Source organism: Camellia sinensis, chromosome 7 (genome assembly GCF_055761805.1).
Source record: "Camellia sinensis isolate YWXY chromosome 7, ASM5576180v1, whole genome shotgun sequence".
NCBI classification, from domain to species: Eukaryota; Viridiplantae; Streptophyta; class Magnoliopsida; order Ericales; family Theaceae; genus Camellia; species Camellia sinensis.
Genome location: NC_138967.1, coordinates 15150616 through 15172818, shown reverse-complemented (window position 1 = coordinate 15172818; position 22203 = coordinate 15150616). Strand labels below are relative to the sequence as shown.

At 37.2% G+C, this 22203-nt stretch overlaps 1 protein-coding gene across 1 annotated transcript; it reads right to left on the bottom strand.

The window, feature by feature from the left end:
• Nucleotides 1-5740: 5740 nt before the first annotated feature.
• On the bottom strand, nt 5741-10405 carry LOC114323983 (putative aquaporin NIP7-1). The gene is made up of 6 exons (XM_082880455.1): nt 10358-10405; nt 9411-9641; nt 7332-7640; nt 6375-6569; nt 6122-6183; nt 5741-6017 (listed from the first exon to the last, which is right to left on the bottom strand). The coding sequence occupies exons 1-6, from the start codon at nt 10403-10405 to the stop codon at nt 5807-5809; spliced, it is 1056 nt and encodes a 351-aa protein (XP_082736581.1). The 3' UTR covers nt 5741-5806.
• Nucleotides 10406-22203: the final 11798 nt, after the last annotated feature.

Genomic DNA, 22203 nt, shown 5'->3' with positions numbered 1-22203 from the left:
TGTTCAATTTTTACATTTATCTGTTTAAAACCATATGTTAAACATATTTTATTATCTATTCAAATTTTAAACATATTTTATTATCTGTTGAAATCTTTCTTCTCTTTTTATTTCTCTCTCTCCTACATCCTTATTTGTTCAACACAAAAACAAAAACAAAAATTTATCTGTTTGATCATCATTAACAACAACAACAACAATAACAACAGCACCACCACATAGATGATCCATTATCTGTACAAAATGAAGTTACCTTAGGCAGATCTGGATATTAATAGATCCAAAGCTACCAAAAACATATTCAAAGCTACTTTGGGCAGATGTGGACAGATACAGAAAAAGAAAAGAAAAGAAAAGATCCAAAGCAACCAAAAACAAATCTCAACAACACTTTGCTGCTTAAGATTGAATACAAAATACAAAAAAAAAACACTCTAACACTCTACTATCCACGTTTATCCCTGTGATCATCATCACTTCATCAAATCAAAATAAACAAATCTCAACAACACTCTGCTATTCAAGATTAAAATATTACCCTAAAATATATTTTTTCTCGGAGAGAAACTGATCGAGGGAGTTGAGTCCTAATTCAGTGTGTAGATCCGAAACTTTAACATCCATTTTTTTGCTTAGTATGAAGCCTCCTCCAACTACGCATATCTACTTAGATCGGTGGCAATGGAGGTGAAGAAATGAAGAGAAGAGAGAGAAAAGAAAGAAGAGAGAGAGACGGTTCTCAGATTTGTTCTACACTCTCTCTCTCACAAATGACGGAGCTTTGGTTCGAGAGAGAAGAGGAGCAATGGTGACTAGAGCTGCAAACGAACTGAACTGTTTATGAACAAACTCGAGTTCGACTCATTAAGGCTCGTTTGAACTCGGCTCACTAACTAAATAAATGAGTTTGAGCTTAAATTTCAAGCTCGATTAATAAACGAGCCGGGCTTAAGCTTAATATTGCTCAGCTCGAATAAGCTCGCGAGCTAAAAAATATACATATTAATTTTTAAATATGTATATTTTATTATATTTGTATTTGTTAAAATATTTTAACTTGACCATTAATAATGATCAGGTTTATTTTTATAGCGATCCCGGGTTTACCCTTGTTGAACAGTGATCCGGACGTGTGTCCGTGGATGTTGGTAATTATTTATTATCTTGTTTACATCCTTTTTACTTTGTATATTGAGTTATAGGATGTGTTGGTTGAGTTTGGGAGCCTAGTGCTGCTGCCCAGATTTTTGGACCTTCGCTCAAGCGAGGAGTTGGTCGCTCGAGCGAGAGTTGAGTTCGTGTCTGGTGGGTCGAGCCAGAGTGGCTTCGCTCGAGCGAGCGCTTGCACCTGGTTCTGGACCTGAGAGTTGCGTTTCTTGGCTCGAGCGAGCTTTCTTCGCTCGAGCGGTCTGGTTGTTCTTCGCTCGAGCGAGAAGTCTGTCGCTCGAGCGTGCTTCTGGTTGCAGACCTGAGGGTTTGAGTTGTTGGCTCGAGCGAGCATTCTTTCGCTCTAGCGCACTTCTGAGTTTTTGGCTCGAGCGAGAGTTTTCTGTGTCTGGTCGCTCAAGCGACAAGGGCTTCGCTCGAGCGAGCGTGTTTTATATTAGCGGACAGTAGTGTTTTTGAACATCACTTTTTCATTTCTTTTTCTTTCAAACCCTAAGTCCGAGACCCTCTCTCTCTAAACTTACATTCTCTCTAAGAATTGATCTCCCTAGAGTGTGAATCTAGCCTAGGGCCTTGTTAAAAAGATAGAGGGCGTTGAGGGCTTCGACGTAATCTGAAAAAGTTTGGATTTGGAACACGTTGATCTTCGAGTCTTCATCTCCTTTTTGGCTCAAACTTCGAGGTAGGGATATCCTACTCCTCTCTATGGATTTTGTCTTTAAATTTTGGTATTTTGAGATGTTGGGGTTGGTTTGGTAATTTTGTGAAAGTTTGGGGCTTTTGTGCTATTTTACAAAAGTTGGGGTTTTATTCATAATAAACCTAAATGCATGTTTGGTATAAAGAAATGGAATAAATGTTGAATCATTGATAAAATTGGGACCTAAGGGTTGAAATGTTAATTATGGAAAATGACCTAATTACATTGATTGATTAATTGGGATAATTAATTGTGAGGAATGAGGAAATGAAATGGGATTGTTGAGACTGGAAGGGTATGGGGGTTAAAGGGTGTAGTTGAACTGTTTATCACACACCGAATTGAAATGTCGATTGAATATCCATTTGTGCATTTATTTTCTGTTTAGAAATAACTGCTTTGGACTATCGGTAGAGGATAGTCGTGATTGTTGTAGACAATGCATGATGATTAGGCAAACGGAAACTAATCAATGGAATGTGTCATGGAATTTGACGGTTGATAGAATACATTAACTATATGTATTGTGTGATTGTATATAGAACCAATGTGTTTGTATACGTTATGTGTAGAGGAGGAGATGGGGGATGTACTCCGCGGTTTAGGGGAAGATATGGGATGTACCTCTAAACCGGATAGTGTTGGGAGAAGAAAGGGGATGAACTCCGTAGATACAACTCATATGCTTGTCTAAGAGAAGTGAAGATAGGGCTTATATGCTTATCATTGTGAAGTGCGGATACAGCTTATATGCTTATCTGTGAATTTGGAATATTGTTGTTATACATATCTGTTGAGAATGTGGATATAGCTTATATGCTTATCTGTTGGAATAATGATAGAGCTAACATGCTTATCTGTTGAAAAAGGAAAAATGAAAGGTAACTTGGACTCATAAGTCGTATGACATAAATATGTGATTTATGTGATAGTATCAGTGTTGGCCATCTATCAATTGCTAATCTTTTAGTCATTGTTCATGGTTGGTTTAGTGTATTTCTACTGGGCTGTGGCTCACCCTATATGGGAATATCATTTTCAGGTGCAGGTAGCATGCCACCTCCAAGGACATAGCTTGGGAGGCTAGAAGCAGACATACTTTTTGTCGTGTTACTTTTGATGTATTACATGTAAATACAAGCCAAGGGCTTAACGTGTATGAGTTAGTACTCTTTTGTTGTAACCAAGTGTTAACTTGGAAAGCTGTAAGCCCATAGGGCATTTGCTTTTGTTGTTAACATGTAATACTTTTTGTAATGAAACTTAGATAAATGGAAGAATGTGGAACTGTTAAATATCAATGCATGTCTTATTTGATGGGTTTAATGTTATTATTTTGAGGGCGTTACAATTTTAATAAAAAATAATCATTCTATGTACAAAAGCTTTGCCTTTGCTTTCCTTTCTTTGACTAGTGTTATAGTTGTCAACAACTCACTATTTTATAAGCATTAGGACTTTGTGCGTTTTCTCTGTTCAATGATGTGGGATTGAAAGACTACAATAACATGTTATGCCAAACGACGTCGTTTGGTGCATTTGTTGGAAGTCCCACATCGATTGCAAAATACATTTTAAGGTGGACAAATTTCTATACAAGTGTAGAGGGTTATTGTTTTCCATGGTTCTCTCTTGGCTTAACGAGCCATCATGAGCCGAGCTCGAGTTACATAAATTTTGGACGAGCCAAGCTCGAGCTTAGATATTATAGCTTGTTTCGAGCTTGAACAGCTTGAACATTTTGCAAATAAGTCAAGTCAAGCTCGAACATAGTAAAACTCGGCTCGGCTTGGCTTGTTTGTAACCCTAATGGTGGCATGATCAGAGGAGGACGACGATTTTGGATTTGATGGTACGATAGAATACGCGCGACGGAATATGCAATCAGAGCTCTGCTGGCGCTATTCTTAGCGGCAGAGCAGTGCCAGAGAGAGGTTGCAGTGGGCGGAGATGGTGATGGAGAAGGTTGAGACGATAGGTGGTTGTGTCAGTGATGAAGAGAGAGAGAGAGAGAGAGAGAGAGAGAGAGAGAGCAAATGGTTTGGTTTGAGAGTGTTCTACCGTATAGCATATATATCTGTGTGGGTAATGTGGTCATGTTACCTAAGCTTGTCCTTATGGACATACTATTTCAATGTCTGAATCTTTGAACAAAAATATATATATATATATATACATAATTTTGGACTTTTAATCTGAGCGCCTTGTAAAGTATTTTAGACTTGAATTACATTTATAGAGGCCTCCATAATGTCACATTTTCCCAAATAGGTAACATGTTTTGAGAGTTGACCAAATTGTTTAGTCAAAAGAATTTGTTTTTATCCCATTCATGTTTGCTTTTTGCTATTTAAAAAAAAAAGTTTGGTTTCAACCATCTTTTATTATAGGATTATAGGAAAACTCTTTGGTGTGCATTGCATACCATATGCATATAATTTTATTATGTCATTTTGTGATTTGAGTTATACGTTTTTGTGAAATGATGACTTATGTAAGTTTGTAAAAACTTACGTAATTTTGTGAATTTTAAAACTTCTATGCATAGAATTACGGAAATTTATATTTAACTTACGTATTTTTATAAGATCATTTTTATAAATTCTTGAAAGCTTACATAATTTTGCGAATTGCGTATATCCCAAACACTTACCTAATAACAATACGTAATTACAATTGATCAAAGAAATTCACCCCCTTCTCCCTCGTCCACCCTATCCACATTCTTATAATCACATTAGATACTAGTAACCAAACACGAATTAACAAAATCCACACATAGGTTCAATTAGGGGTTGTTTGGAGATGATTTAAATAAGTGTACTTATTTAGGTCACATCACTTCTTTATTTTTCTGTATATTTTTCGTAAAAATTCAAAACTATAAGTAAACCTCAAACAACCCCTTAATTTTCATATATATAAATTACTTGCCATCTTGAACCACTTAAGCTCAATTGAGTTTGGCATATATATGCATAAGGAGCTAAGGCGACAACTCAAAGCACCAATAAATAACACCATCATTTTGACAACGCAAGTTTCACAATGAGCAAATTGTTCATTCCCTTTCCCATCTTGGCATCTCACTTTATTTGCAACACGTGCTCTATCCATGAAAAATATCGATTTAACCAATACTTAGGATATGCATAACTAGGTCGTCATTTTTAGATTGGCGAAATTGCAAATTCATTGTCAATCTAAAAATGATGATCTGTGCATTCATACACTTGACATTGGTTAGGAGCTGTAATAGAATTTTTATCAAAATGTATTTCAAATCAATCACTCTTCTTCCCCCATTTTTCTTGGGGTTCCAAGGATTAAACTAAGATGTTTTCAACTTTAGATTTCTACCTACCTGCAACACGAAGTTGTAGAAGATTATAGGTGGTGTTGGGTTGTAAGGCTTAATGATTTTAGTGTTGATAAAGTGAAGTGTACTAAAATTAATCGTTGGATGTGACTTTTAGATTTTGTGGTCATTTGATGAACTCATCTTTCAATGTGACATTGATAATACATCATTTTAATTTTGACATTTTGTTCTCTTTGCAATAATTATCATACCATTTTATTTGATTAGATAAAAATGGATTTAAAAGGAATGCATTCAATAACTGCCGCGTCAATTTGTTAAAACGAGTTTATAAGTTTTATTTATATGTATCACTATGCTCCTCTCAGCTAAAACTGTTCCAGGCAATATTCGATTTTGAAAGCATTTTAATCAAGCATCGTGTGCATGAATTAACATCATAACACAAATTCAAATCAAGGGAATGCTTAATTTTCTTTATTTTCAATCTTCATTCCTTTACTATAATACTATTATTAGTTTTCATATTGAATTCAGAGCATGGTATGAAATTGAAGCACATATTATAGCCACTACAAATGTTTATAACATTGTAAGCAACAATCCTTAAACAAAAGCTAATGTAACGGTTGCCTTAGCCGAGTGGTATTAGGAGAGGAATCAGAGCAACAAGGATGATGTTGAAGTCGTAAAGCACGAAACAGCAATGCACCCCCAACAGCTCCAACAGTAGGGGCAATGAGGTAAATCCACACATCGCCAAATTTCCATGAAACAATTGCAGGCCCTAATGACCTTGCCGGGTTCATTGACCCTCCTGAAATAGGCCTGCAATCAAATATCAAAAGGATGGTTATGAATATAATAAGAAAAAGCAAAAAATAAAATTAAAAATTCAAGAATTAGCAGACATGGGTAGTGTTTGGACATGCCCTGAGATTAGAACTGCAAGTCCAATTGCCGTCCCAACAATGAATCCTGACAAATGGCCTACCTGCAGGAAATCAAAAAAAATTATCAAATTACGAGTTTGGATATAATTTTCTGGTATCCAAACATGAAAATAGCTTTAAAAAATTAATTTTCATTTACATTATAAGCAGTCTATTTAAGTTGCAACAAGAAGACCTTAGAAGCTATGCCAGTTGCAATTATTAGGAGGAAAGTACGAAAATTTGAACTTACATATTTAGATTGATATTCCAAAGAAGAAGCAAGGAACATGATGATGAAAGTAGCAATGAGCTCCACCCAAAAGGCAGTAGTAGATCCTTGCAATGGTCTTGTAATCATCAGTTCTGATTTTATTCCATATACTAAACTTCCCACATATGTTGCCAATGTTGACCCCATGATTTGTGCTATTATGTATAGTGGAACCTTCAAAATCAAATCACAAAAACTTTCAGTTTTCTGATTCCAAAAATATTGGAGATTTTGAAATCAAATGGATTTTAAAAAAAAAAGCAGGCACATATCCCAAGTAAGGTCTTTAGGGCCCACCGAAAGAGTATAAATTCGAGAATCAAGTGGCACTTCCTAATTGTATATGAGTCAGCAAGCTAAGGCTGATAATTTTTTTGGACACGAACTTAATTATGATATGACAAGATAACATAATAAATAAATATACCAGGTCAGTGTAAAATATGTATAACATGAAATTGATAGATACTTAGTTTTCGACTGAGAAGTATTATGACATATTTAAGTCTCTTATATAAACTTTTTCAGTTGAATAAAAAAAAAGTAAAATAAGGCTTTGGGGACAATAGTATTTCGATTTTCTCTTGAAAGAATCTGAAATTTCATTTATTATTTTTCAGTCAATCTTGACTGAAAAATAAAATATAATTAGGTTCAGTTTTTCGAAATTGGAGAATAGAATTGAGCTTAAATTTAATATTTTTATGAACAATTTCACTTAGTAAAGATTAGTTTAATGAAAAAAAAAAAAAAGAGTTCAAAATAAGGGTAGATTTTTTTTAAAATTTTATTTTTTAACAAGACACGAACCACTCAAAAATAACAAAAATAAATAAATAAATTGGATTAGTATTAAGAGAATTTTAACACACAACTTAAATGATACGATAGGAGATGACACAAACATGACTAAGAAGACGACATGATTCTTAGTACCTGGGACCATGGAAATTGACCTAAAGTAGCAAAGGCAAAAGTGATAGAAGGGTTGACATGAGCTCCAGAGATGGCTCCAATGGAGAAAATCACCACCACCACTGTGAGAGCTGACGTGGCTGCATATTCCAAGAGGCCAACTTGGCCACCCATAAGCTGAGTGATTGCTATGATTGCACATATACAAAACATCAGAATGAATGTCCCCATTGCCTCTGCTAAAACCTGCACATCATCAACAAAAACAACCTTGTTCACTGTTAAAAAAATAAAATAAATAAATAAATAAAATTGTACATAAATAATCCACTTTTATTGCCAATCCATGGAACATTTACTAGGCTTCATCTCTCGTTTAGTAATATAGTATATAAATTAGTACCTTTTATTTACAAAAAATTTAAATATATATTTTTTAGATGAGTTGAATGGAACAATTCAATCCTTGGGCACATTGTAAGTCTCATTTTGATGACATGAACAATTCATTTTTTCATGTCATTCAGTTTTACGTAATTTCATGTGTGCAGATCATCCACTATAAAAAAATAAAACAAAAGATCAAATTGATTCGAAAATTCTGTTAAAAAAAATGATACGAAAATTCTAATTATATAATTTTATTATATTTGTCTTTTATTGGTCATTTTTTTAAACAGAAATTATATAAACTTATGTCGCTAAGATTAGTATTAAGAGAATTTTAGCACACAACTTAAACGATACGATAGGAGATGACACAAACATGACTAAGAAGACGACATGATTCTTAGTACCTGGTGTTAGAAATGGTTATAAAATTCTGGGTAAAATCAGAATTTTTTCCTAAGTTTGGTCTAATTTTTAGGTGGGCCCCGTGCATCGTTTTACACGGGTCAAAGTGGTAACGCGTTCTTTGCTGCGTTGTGATTCACGTGGTATATTTGGTTGCTCAAAACCATTATCGAGTGAATGGGAAATTGAAGCCAAAGTATGCTCCATGGAAATGGAATTTTGGTAGAAATTCCTTAAAGGTTTGAATAAGGCTTGTCCCACATTGATTTGGTGGGAGGTTTTGAAAGGGTTTATAAGGCAAGGGTTTGGTACTTGGGGTGTGCCCCAAGGGGTACCCAAGTGTTTTAGAGGGAGAGGTTATGGGCAAAATAGGCTAGACCCATTGGACTCAAAAACCACCACACACGCGCGCCGCCGCCATTCGTCCGGTCGGTCAAGCGACTTGGGCTTGGGCGCGGGTGCGTGATGTGTGGTTGGGCTTGTTCGCCCCAATACTAATCTTTTTGGGCCAAAAACATTTGAATTTAATTTTATTTTATATAAAATAAAATCCAGAATTCAAATTAAACAGGAAATAAATTGGTTTGGATTTACTGTTCATCCAAACAGGGCTCTTCCCATTTTCAAACAGAATTAAACTGGCTTGGATTTACTGTACATCCAAAAAAGGCCCTTCCTGTTTTTGTTATCTGTTTAAATTGTAACCCAACAGATTCAAATCTGTTTGAATACAAAACCAACAAGTATCATTCCTGTTCAATTCAAAACCTAGAGCCACCATTCCATCTATAAATAGGACAACCCTCATTTGGATTTAGTGATCTCTAATTTTCGTCCTTCATAATTCTGAAAAACATTCTCTTCATATTGCTGCATTATTTTCTTGTCAGAGAGAGTATAAACACTTAGTGTGTTCGTTAGGCAAACAATTTGTAGTGCTACTATTGTTTGTAGTAGATCATTTTATCCTGAGAGATAGACGTCCACATTCTGAAAGCACCGTGGAGAGGATGAATCTGTCTTAAGGATACAGTGTCAAACACTGGATTTGATCAGATTATAATTCGAAGAAATTAAATCAAGTAAGTTATTTAATTAATTTTTGTGTTATTGTTATTTATTTAAATCAGATTTTAAATTTGTTTTTGTAACAAAATAAAATCTGTTTTATATTTATTTATTTATTATTACGAGTTTGATTTTTGTAATCAAACAAAGTTCTCTCATTTCTTTTATTTCTTTATATTCTGATTATTGTTTGGTACACAACATAATTTAATTTATTTAAATACAGTGAAGACTGACCAACACCTGAGACCTTGGAAATTGACCTAAAGTAGCAAAGGCAAAAGTGATAGAAGGGTTGACATGAGCTCCAGAGATGGCTCCAATGGAGAAAATCACCACCACCACTGTGAGAGCTGCCGTGGCTGCATATTCCAAGAGGCCAACTTGGCCACCCATAAGCTGAGTGATTGCTATGATTGCACATATACAAAACATCATAATGAATGTCCCCATTGCCTCTGCTAAAACCTGCACATCATCAACAAAAACAACCTTGTTCACTGTTAAAAAAATAAAATAAATAAATAAATAAAATTGTACATAAATAATCCACTTTTATTGCCAATCCATGGAACATTTACTAGGCTTCATCTCTCGTTTAGTAATATAGTATATAAATTAGTACCTTTTATTTACAAAATATTTAAATATATATTTTTTTAGATGGGTTGAATGGAACAATTCAATCCTTGGGCACATTGTAAGTCTCATTTTGATGACATGAACAATTCATTTTTTCATGTCATTCAGTTTTACATAATTTCATGTGTGCAGATCATCCACTATAAAAAATAAAACAAAAGATCAAATTGATTCGAAAATTCTAATTATATAATTTTATTATATTTGTCTTTTATTGGTCATTTTTTTAAACATAAATTATATAAACTTATGTCGCTAAGATTATTAGTTTAATTTGATTATTAATTTTTTTTATTTTTTTGTGAATGATCTATAGACATGAGGGTAACAAAACAAAAGGTAAAGTTCACTTTACTCGCTTGAGGTTTGAAGCTGAAGCACTTCACCCCCATATATTTCAAATATAGGCAGATCACGCTTATGGTTTTGGACTAATTTGCAACTATTTTACCCCTTGCGTGGAAAAACTTATTACTTTCTTCTTCTTCACATCTCTTTCTTCACAACAAAAACAGAGTACTACCATACACAAAGCGGAGCACCTTTCCTAAGGTAGTAAGTTCAAGCAAGCAATCAAATTGTGGAGCCATTGTAGGAATCACTTATCCTTACCGTGGGTATGCGACACCTACTCTTCTTTCCATTACTCCATCTCCTCACTTCCTTCTACTATAATTTTTTTAAGAGCTCCTCCACACACACACAAAAAAAAAAATGATAGCCTGTGCATAATAGTAAGTTCCATGCACAACACAGAGGTCCTTTTGAAGATTGAAAAGGTAGTCTTTATAAAAATTAAAATAAAAAATAGAATATTTTTGTGGGAAAAAAAGGGAGTTTGTTGGCCACTTCTATTCCCGAAAATTTGAAATTCAAATGACTAAAAATGACAAGAAAGAATAAAATTTCATAACTCATTAATCAACAACCCAAACCCATTTGTACGGCACATAGCTGGTTCTTTACTTTCAGAATGAGCTGCTATGGGTAATTGCTTTGTTGGTGAACATTTGTGTGTACACATGTATCCAATAGATCTCCATATATATATATATACAGCAATACGAAGTATCATGAAAAGTCTTTCATGAAAATAGTCATGAAAGATTTGTGACCTTTGGATTACACTTACAATAAAGCACCACACACTAATCAGTAATCTAAGGGTCACAAATTTTTCATGATCCTTTTCATGACAAAATTTTCATGATCTCTAACATTTCTCATATATATATATGCAACAATGCTAGGTAGCTCAAAATTTTGTGGCTCAAATGGCTCAAATCACTTAAAACGACGTCGTTTTGACAGATTTTGAGTGTAAAACGATGTCGTTTTGACAGATTTGAGCCATTTGAGCCACAAAATTTTGAACTACCAAACATTTTCCATATATATGCACAGTCCGAAATTTGCTGACAATTTTTTGCAAGATGAAATGGATACTGGAATTAAATGATTAGAGATTTTATTGTTGCACTGTAGCAAACTCTCCAAAGATCCATATCTAGGGTTCAGGTTCTAAAGGATGGAATCAATAAATGGGTCAGATAGATTGTTTTTAGGATTTAGGGATAGAAAATGAATAATGACTAATGGGGCATTTATGTCTTTTTATCCAATCATTTATGGAGGAAAAATAATGAAATGGAGTCATAACTGTACAATCGCGTTTGTGATACACGTCTATTTGGATGAAAAATTTAACAGTTGCAAATCAATCCAAAACGACAAGGGAATACGGAATCTATTAGGGTAAAGTACTTTAACTTTAAATTACAAGGGAGTAAAATAAATTTTGTCCCAAAACAAATGATTTGGATTACCAAAACAAAACCCATGGCAGGATCCATGGGTCTAATTGTCTTGTCCAATGAGAAGTAAAATTTTTATTTTTATTTTTGGTAAAAACATGTTTAGTATACACCTATTTGAAAAATATAAGAGTAAGAAGGGATGGCAATAGGTAGTGATCAAAGTTAGTTTTTGATGGTCAAAAGTAGTACTCAAAAGTGGTTGTCAGTAGGGAGAGACGGTAGTTGGAGGTGATTTCATGCAAAAGGTGGTTAACAACAGTAATTATCAGCAATCTGAGGTAGTTTCTATCTAGAAAAGATGGTTAGAGGAAGTTGTCTATGATAGTGACTAGAGATGGGGGTGGCTAGATGTGATAGCTTATGGTAGTGATGAGAGTGTGGTGACCAGAAGGTGTTGGAGAGGGACGAAAGAATGATTCTTAATAAGTGAACCACAATTTGTTTTTTTGGTTACACGAATTTAGTAAATTTTGTAAACAGTTTACAACAATAAATTTTTAGTTACAACTTTTAAACAAAAAACTGTAAATACAAACAGGGAAAAAGTACTTTCTCTTACTTTACGCAATGAATCTATGTCCATCTGATATGGGAAAGAGCAACAAGAAGCTTTGTTGATCAAAACATCTACACTCCTTGGCGTTGCATTGGACCCCATCTCTTGATCATACTTAGATTGATCACTAGTTGATGCCTCATTAGAATTCTCAATGGTTGGTTGGTCCTCGAACAAGTGTTCCATGATCAAAACTAGACTCTCTCTTTGTTCTTGTCAAAATGATATAGCAATACTGGCTTTTAAAGACCCTTGTTGAGAACCAAATAGATGCAAAGAAGATGAAAATTTAGAAAAATTGTACATTTTTTTCTTGCATCACCTAGAAAATATATACATATACTAGGGATAACCCGTGCCTGAAGGCACGGTCAATAATTTTTTCGGTACCACACGTGCTACGAAATTCAATTAATAAATCAATTTAAAATGATATATCACTCTAGTTTAATACTTCACAAATAAGAAGTTGAAATTGCTTCTACACAGTAAATTGGCAAAAACATTTAGCGCAATCATCCTATCTAACTAAAAAATAATAATTAATCATCTAGCGTTTCTAATACGAATCAGCGACCTGCAACAAAAGCACTCGCTTAAATTTGCTTTAAAAACCCAATAGCTATGAGGAATCAACAAAATGAGAAATCAACAAAATGATTCTTCAAAAGCAACTCTAATTTGACAACAAAATGAACTCAAATGATTCTTCAAAATAATAAAAATGATTAAGAACAATAAAAAAAATGCATGAATAGCTTAATATAATATTATTGAATCAAATGATTTCATGGTTTCAATTTGAACAATACCAAAAAAATGCAGCAAAACCATGTTTAAGAGTGATAATTGCATGTTTCACAATTTTTTGCAATGGGACTAAAGGCTTGGTTTGATTTGGTTTGGCTTGGTTTGGACATTGTCATAGCAACAAATACTCTTCTTTCAATTTGTTTTGTAATTAATCCCCTTCTTTCAGCACAAAATTCATGTACTTCTCTAATAGCTCTGAATATACCAGTGATAAGCATAATTCTGACCCTATCATTGGCTGAAACGCATATGAAGAATAGCATTGAGCAAAGATTCTAAACATGAATGTAAGAGAGAAGTTTACATAGGTTTTACATAGTGAAACCTAACAATAAAATGATAACTCTTGTATAGAAGTCTTCCTAGTTTAACCAGGGAGCAAATTTCAATAGCAGCTAAATTATGAATTAGGCAAACCTCTCCAAACACTTTGATCTACATAATGAATTACTACAGTGAAGCAAACATAGAACACGCATTGATAAACTCGCCATTTTTCCAATTATCTAAGCTCTGTAAATAGATCAAATAATAAAAAATAAATTAAAAAGCCCTAAAAAAACACAAACTATTCATTGCAAAATTCACAAAAAAATCAAAAATTTGTGTCATCACTACTACTATATAATTCCAAAACACAAAATCTTTAATCTTTGAAAGACATGATGAGGCCACAATTTTATATTCCCAACAATGCATGAAGCAACACATGACAAATAAATTGAGGAAAACAGAAAGGAAAAAAAAAAACAGAGATGATATGAGACACATAGCTTGTATTGGCCATAACAAACACTAAAACTAATTTGGGAGGAAAAAATGAATCTGAACAATAATCCCGCAAGCAAAAATCAGTTTTTTACTTTGATATAAAGGACCAATCATCACTTCACAAATAAAATCAAATGTTGCACATAGAAACAAAATGAAGATTCGATCTAAGTTTGAATGAGACATGAGAAATTGCCTTTTTACTTATAAAGACTTGAAAACAATATTTAAGTGATAGCTATCATAAAAAAGAATCTCATGGATGACTAAATTAGTGCATCAAATCTTTAGTTATTGTATGGATATTACTCAGTACAACTGTATCAAATCATTCTCCCATTTTTTCAAATTTATTGTATTTTGTCTTCTACAAAACGAATTGCCTCCCTAAACATTAGAGTTTTCAAGTGCTTTATGTGGTTCAGGCCATCCCCAAACCCATCCAGAGAATAAAAAAATTACCAAGATAAAATGTGGGAAAGTGAACGACAACATAGCTAAAACCAGTTAATAAAGATATTCAATCTTCTGATTGTACACCTAAATTGAGACTTGAAGCAGCAAAGGAGCTATACATAACCATAAAGAAAAGGACAATTAAAATACAACTAAATTATGTACAAAGCACAATCCCAAAGACAGAAACCCTCAACGAAATTCACAAAAAATTTCCATTATCGTCACTTGCAAAGAGGTTGTGAGTGTGTGAGTGTGTGTGTGTGTGTGTGTGTGTGTGTGTGTGAGAGAGAGAGAGAGAGAGAGAGAGAGAGAGAGAGAGAGAGATAGTAAACTAAGTAGAGCTCTTTCCGTTCTTCAAATTATGTTGTAAAGAAACTAACTTTTAAGGTAATCCCACTTATATCAAAACCAATAGAGCTCTTCTTCTCGTTCAAGTATAGGAATTCAAACTAACTTTTTAAGAGGGAGAGAGATGTTTGTGATAGACAGAGGTACTGGTAGGCAAGAACCAGAGGTCTAGCATCAACACACATTTTGTTCAACTTATACTTTTAACTGTCAGATGCTGATTAGGATTGATCTCAACCATTAAAAACAACTGTAAGACATTTTCAAAAACCCTTGTGGTTTATTATATAAATAAGTGGATTTTCATTTTTGTTTTGTGGCCTATTGAAATATTTAATCCACTTTGAAATCAACCATCAAAAGTATTCCTATGCAATAACAACTTTATTGCATCAACAAAGAAGCCATCCTAAAGGGCTTTGGATCAAGAGCTGGTGGGGAGGGGAAGAGTATGCAAATGTGAGAGAGTGAAAGAGGTTTGTATATGTATGTATATACAACTATTTATAACAATTGCAAAAACTAAAGTCATCAAACACAAATAAAAAGTTCAATTTCAGGTTCTCATCACATTAAATCTTAACTCTTAAACATGATTTCAGAAGTTCAACCTTTAGCCTCTAAACACTTAATAGAGCATTTAGAAAAATTGATTCAACAAATATAATTAATTTCCAGCCAATACAAAAATTTATGAACATAAAATTTAGCATGTAACCTAAATATTAACAATCCAGTTCATACTGATACTTTTGCCAACGTACATTTGTAATCATTTTAACTTATATCTCCTCTTTTAAACTAAATCAAATCCATTAATTCAATTGCAAACCATTTCCCGCTACGTATCCTCCATATCTTTCCCTCACTGTTCTAGTAACTTGTTTGCACTTTTTTTCTCCCTATACTTCCATTTCCCGTCATCCCACAACCTCATTGCGCAACCACACACCCTCTTTTCACTTTTTTCTTAAGTTCTCTCTCACCCATGACATACCAATGCCATGAAAATGCATTTTCAAAAGTAGACCAACTAATATACTTTAAACAAAAGTAGCTCTTTGAATTGACGCTTAAGGTGTTTAAATTTGGATTGAAGTTTTTTCATAGTCATGCTCAATCTGATTTTAAGATGTTTATATTATCCAAAATAACTTGCGCAAGATAAAAGCTCAATGTATTTTCGTTATCATGAAAGAGCAAAATATGAACAATTTATCAAATAAAGTAGTACTCAAGATGTAAAAAATGTAACGCCCTCAAAATAATAACAATAAACCCATCAAATAAAACATTCATTAACATATGAAATAACAACATTCTTCTATTCATCAGTGTTTCATTACAAAAGTATTACATGTTAACAACAAAAGCAAAATGCCCTACGGGCTTACAGCTTTCCAAGTTAACACTTGGTTACAACAAAAAGAGTACTAACTCATACACGTTAAGCCCTTGGCTTGTATTTACATGTAATACATCAAAAAGTAAAATGACAACATTATGTCCGCCTCAAGCCTCCCAAGCTATGTCCTTGGAGGTGGCATGCTACCTGCACCTGAAAATTGTCACATAAGCATGTTAGCATTTAAGCACATAGCATATGATACTACATCTAAGTCTCTATCAAGCGAGACAAACCCATTGTGATACTAATCACTTCCCACGTACCCAAAGTATTCGAACCCGGTACGCTCTGATACCAAGTTGTAACGCCCTCAAAATAATAACAATAAACCCATCAGATAAGACATGCATTTACATTTAAACTAACCACATTCCTTTCATTTTCCCTTTTTCAACAGATAAGCATGCTAGCTCTATCATCATTTCTACAGATATGTATAAAAACTATATCCCACATTCAGATAAGCATATAAGCTATATCCACATTCTACAACAGATATGTATAACAACAATATCCACAGATAAGCATATAAGCTATATCCACACATCACAAAGATAAGCATATAAGCTCTATCTTCACTTCTCTAGACAAGCATATGAGCTGTATCTACGGAGTTCATCCCCTATCTTCTCCCATCACTATCCGGTTTAGAGGTACATCCCCTATCTTCCCCTAAACCGCGGAGTACATCCCCTTTCTCCTCCTCTACACATAACGTATACAAACACAATGGTTCTATATACAATCACTCAATACATATAGTCAATGTATTCTATCAACATTTCATTCCTTCATTCCTCTCAATTAATTATCCCAATTAATTAAGCAATGTAATTAGGTCAATTCCCATAATTAACATTTCAACCCTTAGGTCCCATTTTCATCAATGATTCAACATTAATTCCATTTTCTATGCCAAACATGCATCTAGGTTTGTTATGAATAAAACCCCAACTTTTGTAAAATTGCACAAAAGCCCCAAACTTTCATAAAATTACCAAACCGAGCCCAACATCTCAAAATACCAAAATTTAAAGACAAAACCCATAGAGAGGAGTAGGATATCCCTACCTCAAACCCGGAGCCTCAAAGGAGATGAAGACCAAAACCAAAATGCTCCAAAACTCGAAATTTTCAGATCAAAATGAAGCTCTCGACGATCAACACAACTTTTGTGAAGACAAAAGGTGAGCAAACGATCCTTACTAGATCAAATCTAAGAGAGAAGGGCCGATTTAGAGTGAGAAGCTCTGAAAATGGCTTTTTGGAAAAGTAAGAGAGAGAAGAGAAAGCAAAAAGTGATTTGAAGAGTCACAAATTCGGGACTTTAACCCAGGTCTACGCTCGAGCGTAAAACACCCCGCTCGAGCGGCCACTCACAGACTTACGCTCGAGCGGCCAACCTCCCGCTCGAGCGCAGAATGCACTCGCTCAGCACTTTTGCAGAACCAGACCTCCGCTCGAGCTCCCAACCCTACGCTCGAGCGTACAACACTGCACAACAAGTACTGGATGGGTGTATTCCCCGCTCGAGCGCCAACACCTCCGCTCGAGCGGACAGGCCAAAAATCTGGGCAACTAGTTTTGGTTTCTAAACTCAACCAACCTGAAACAAATCCACCCAACACATCCCATAACTCAAATATGAAGAAGAAGGAATGTAAACACGATGATAACCAACTACCAACATCCACAGACACATGTCCGGATCACTGTACAACAAGGGTAAACCCGGGATCGCTATAACCTCCCCCCCTTAAAGAATTTCGTCCCCGAAATTAAGCACAAGTTTTCAAAACAAGTTTTTCCTTCGTTTTACACAGTGTTACCCGTTAACATTCAACAATCCGACCCATTACCGGTCACCCCATCCCTTCAACAAGAGACATTTCATAATATGTAAACAACATATGTACTTTCAACATGCATCCACATTATGCATTATCTTCCCAATTTCAACAATATATTCAACATATACCATGTTACAAACAACTTCCATATGAGGCAAGTTCCCAAAACATACTTCCAATAAACCAAACATTTTCAATGTTTCACAACTTAAGACATATATAAAAGCTCTTAAGTTCAACAAAATGCAAAATTTAAACACAAAATTACATATCAACAAACAAGTCCGGATATTTCTCTCGGACTTCCAACTCACGTTCCCAAGTGGCTTCCTCCACTCTGTGATGTTTCCACAAGACTTTCACCAAAGGAATGGTCTTGCCACGCAGGACCTGATCCCGCCTATCCAAGACCCGAACCGGTCTCTCCTCATACGAGGCATCCTCATCTACCTCTAAATCAGTCCAATCCAACACATGTGATGGATCTGGCTCATATTTCCGAAGCATACTCACATGAAACACGTCATGCACCCCGGACAACTGCGGTGGTAAGGCTAACCGATAAGCAACCTCACCAATCCTCTCAAGGATTTCAAAAGGACCAATAAACCGAGGGGATAACTTCCCACTCTTCCCAAATCTCATCAAACCTCGCCTAGGTGATATCTTCAGAAGACATGATCACCTACCTCAAACGCCAAAGGCCTCCTCCTACGGTCAACATAAGATTTCTGCCGACTCTGGGCTGTAACAAGCCTCCTACGGATAAGCTCAACTTTCTCCGTCGTCTCCCTAACTAACTCCGGACCTAACAAAGGTGCATCACCCACCTCGGCCCAACAAACTGGAGACCTACACGGTCGGCCATACAAGGCCTCAAACGGTGCCATACCGATGCTAGACTGAAAACTGTTGTTGTAGGCAAACTCTACCAAGGGCAAGTGCCTCTCCCACGTCCCACTGAAATCAAGGACACAACCCCGAAGCATATCCTCGAGGATCTGAATAGTACGCTCGGACTGCCCATCAGTCTGAGGATGATAAGCCGTACTAAAGGTCAACTTAGTGCCCAAGGCACTCTGCAAACTCTGCCACAACCTAGCAGTAAAACGAGGATCTCTATCTGAGACGATCGTTACTGGGACCCCGTGCAATCTCACTACGTCCCGAACATACAAATCGGCAAGATGATCCACCGAATCTCTCACGCGCATAGGAATGAAATGCGCCGACTTAGTCAACCGGTCTACAACCACCCAAATAGCATCACTACCCCGCTGAGTCCTCGGAAGACCTACAACGAAGTCCATAGTGACATGCTCCCACTTCCACTCGGCAATAGGCAAGGGTTGCAACAAACCCGCTGGCCTCTGATGCTCGGCCTTCACTTGCTGGCAAGTAAGGCACTTCGATACGAAAACAGCCACATCTCTCTTCATACCCCGCCACCAAAACTGGCGACCCAAATCCTGATACATCTTAGTACCTCCCGGATGCACCGCAAGGCGCGAATGGTGAAACTCTCGGAGTACTTCCTCTCGGCAAGCCTCCGGTACAAACAAACGGTCTCGGTATCTCACACTCAGGTCGGGATACACCGTCAAACCCTTCTCAACTTTCCCACTGGAGATCTTCTCTCGGAGGGATTCTACCTCAAGGTCACCTCTCTGTGCTTCTAACACTCTAATCAAAAGTGTAGGCTGCGCAACAACAGAAAATAAAGCCGCAGTCTCAACAGATTCGCCCAGTAGCAAATCAAACTCGCCAAGTGCTCCCAACATCTCCCATTCCCGGATGGCTATACAAGCTACATCACTAATAGATTTCCTACTAAGGGCGTCGGCCACAACATTGGCCTTTCCCGGATGATAATGCAACTCAAAATCATAATCCTCGATGAACTCCATCCATCTCCTCTGCCTCAGATTCAAGTCTCTCTGTGTAAACAGATACTTCAAACTCTTGTGGTCCGAGAACACCTCGAACTTCTCACCATAAAGGTAGTGCCTCCAGATTTTCAAGGCAAAGATCACAGCTGCTAACTCTAGGTCGTGTGTGGGGTAATTCTTCTCGTGTATTTTCAACTGACGTGAGCCATAAGCTACCACTTTCCCCTCTTGCATCAACACACAGCCCAAACCCTCTCGTGAGGCATCACAATAAACCGCATAACCCAACCCTCTCTCCGGAATAATCAACACCGGAGCGGTGGTCAATCTAACTTTCAACTCTAGGAACGACTTTTCACAAGTCTCACTCCACACAAACTTGACTCCCTTCCGAGTCAGTCTAGTCAACGGTGACGCTAACCTGGAGAAATCTTTCACAAACCGACGGTAATACCCAGCCAATCCCAGAAAACTGCGGATTTCAAATACACTCTTAGGCTGTGCCCAATCTTGCACTGCCTCAACCTTGGATGTATCAACAGACACCCCTTCCCCGGATACCACATGGCCTAAGAATTTGACTTCCCCCAGCCAGAACTCACACTTCCCAAACTTGGCATACAGCCTATGGGCTCTAAGCAATTCAAGCACCACTCTCAAGTGTTCCTCGTGCTCCTCCTCTGAAGGCGAATAAATAAGAATGTCGTCCACGAAGACGACCACAAATCGGTCTAAGAACTCCCGGAAAATTCGGTTCATCAAGTCCATAAAGACTGCCGGTGCATTGGTAAGCCCGAATGGCATCACCAGAAACTCATAATGGCCATACCGCGTGCGGAATGCCGTCTTCAGAATATCCTCTTCCCTGACCCTCAACTGGTGGTAACCCGATCTCAAGTCTATCTTAGAGAAACAACGGGAACCCTTCAACTGGTCAAACAAATCATCTATACGGGGCATAGGATACTTATTCTTAACCGTAGCCCGATTCAACTTCCGGTAGTCTATACACAATCTCAAGGCACCATCTTTCTTTTTAACAAAGAGGGCCGGTGCTCCCCACGGTGACACACTAGGGCGAACAAAGCCCTTATCTAGCAATTCCTGGAGCTGAACTTTCAACTCAACCAACTCTGCTGGAGCAAAACGGTAAGGTGCCATAGAAATCGGCGCCGTACCCGGCACTAAATCAATAGAGAATTCTATCTCTCGGTGAGGTGGCAAACTAACAAGTTCTTCGGGAAAAACATCCGAATACTCACAAACCACCCTCGGCAACACAATCTGTGTCTCAACACACTCACTACTCTCAAAGCTAGCGAGTAGACCACTAAGCTCACTTCGCCCTCGCGAATCATACCCCGGTGGCAAAACACTACCAACCCGGTCTCCCAAGAAATGGAACCACTCCCCACTCAAGGCACATAATGTGACCCTCTGGCGGTAGCAATCAATAACAACCCGGTATGACGATAGCCAGTCCATACCCAAAATAACATCAAAACCCTTCATGGGCATGACAACAAACGGAAAAGCAAGCCTATAATCGGCGACTTCTATATCACACCCTCTAACACCCTGTTTCAGGATCAACTCACCACCCAAAGGCGATACCACACAAATAGGAGATGCTAACTGTGCTAACTCCAATTCCAAAACAGATGCAAATGCAGCAGATACAAAAGAATGAGATGCACCCGTGTCTATCAACACATTAGCAACCGAGTTGCAAAACAGAAAAGTACCTCTCACTACTGATGGAGCTGGTACTAAATCCTGCGCGGTAACAGCATACACGCGCCCCGTAGGCCCCTGGTCTACCTGCTCACCTCTCGGAGCAAAAGACTGCTGCACTGACTGGGATGACGAAGCTCCCGGATTGGCCCTCAAGGCCTGCACAGACTGAGCTGGCTGAAAACCCTGCGTCTGCCTAGAACCAGACGCTCCCGAAGTGGTACTCAACTGCGGGCAAAACCTCTTTAGGTGCCCAGGCTGTCCACACTGATAACAAGACAAGGGCTGCCCCTTGCCTGAACTCTGACTCTGCGGTCTAGCTGAAGAAGAAGCAGCTCTCTGACCTCCACCCTTCTGCGGGCAAACAGAAACCTTGTGACCCAGCTGGCCACACTTGTAACAAGTAAACTCCCCCTGACCACCTCTCCCGGAGCCTGTACTAGGGACTGGGAAGGTCGATCTAGCAACACCACCCTGCGACTGCTGAGGGTCAGAACCCCTCTGCCTCCTGCCATCACCCTGACTATCCTGGTTCCTCTTGGAGCCTCTCTGCCCCTCATCCTCCTCCTACATCATAAGCTCCATATGAGCTGCAGCATCTACTAGGTGTCTATACTCTCGGATATAAGACCCACCAACCCTCAACTTGAGGCCCCGCCTCAGCTTCCGCTCAAACTCATAGCAACGGCGTTCCTCAGACGCCACCAGTTCAGGTGCAAACCTAGACAGACTGGTAAAAGTAG

Bases quoted from the DNA above. Each gene is read 5' to 3' on its own strand.
- LOC114323983 (XM_082880455.1), bottom strand. From the start codon at position 10,405: ATGGCTCCACAATTTGATTGCTTGCTTGAACTTACTACCTTAGGAAAG. The intron at 7,641-9,410 runs GTCAGTCTTCAC...TGGCAATAAAAG, and splicing joins TTCCAAGGTCTCAGGTGTTG to TGGATTATTTATGTACAATT. The intron at 6,018-6,121 runs GCATGTCCAAAC...ATTTGATTGCAG, and splicing joins CTTGCAGTTCTAATCTCAGG to GCCTATTTCAGGAGGGTCAA.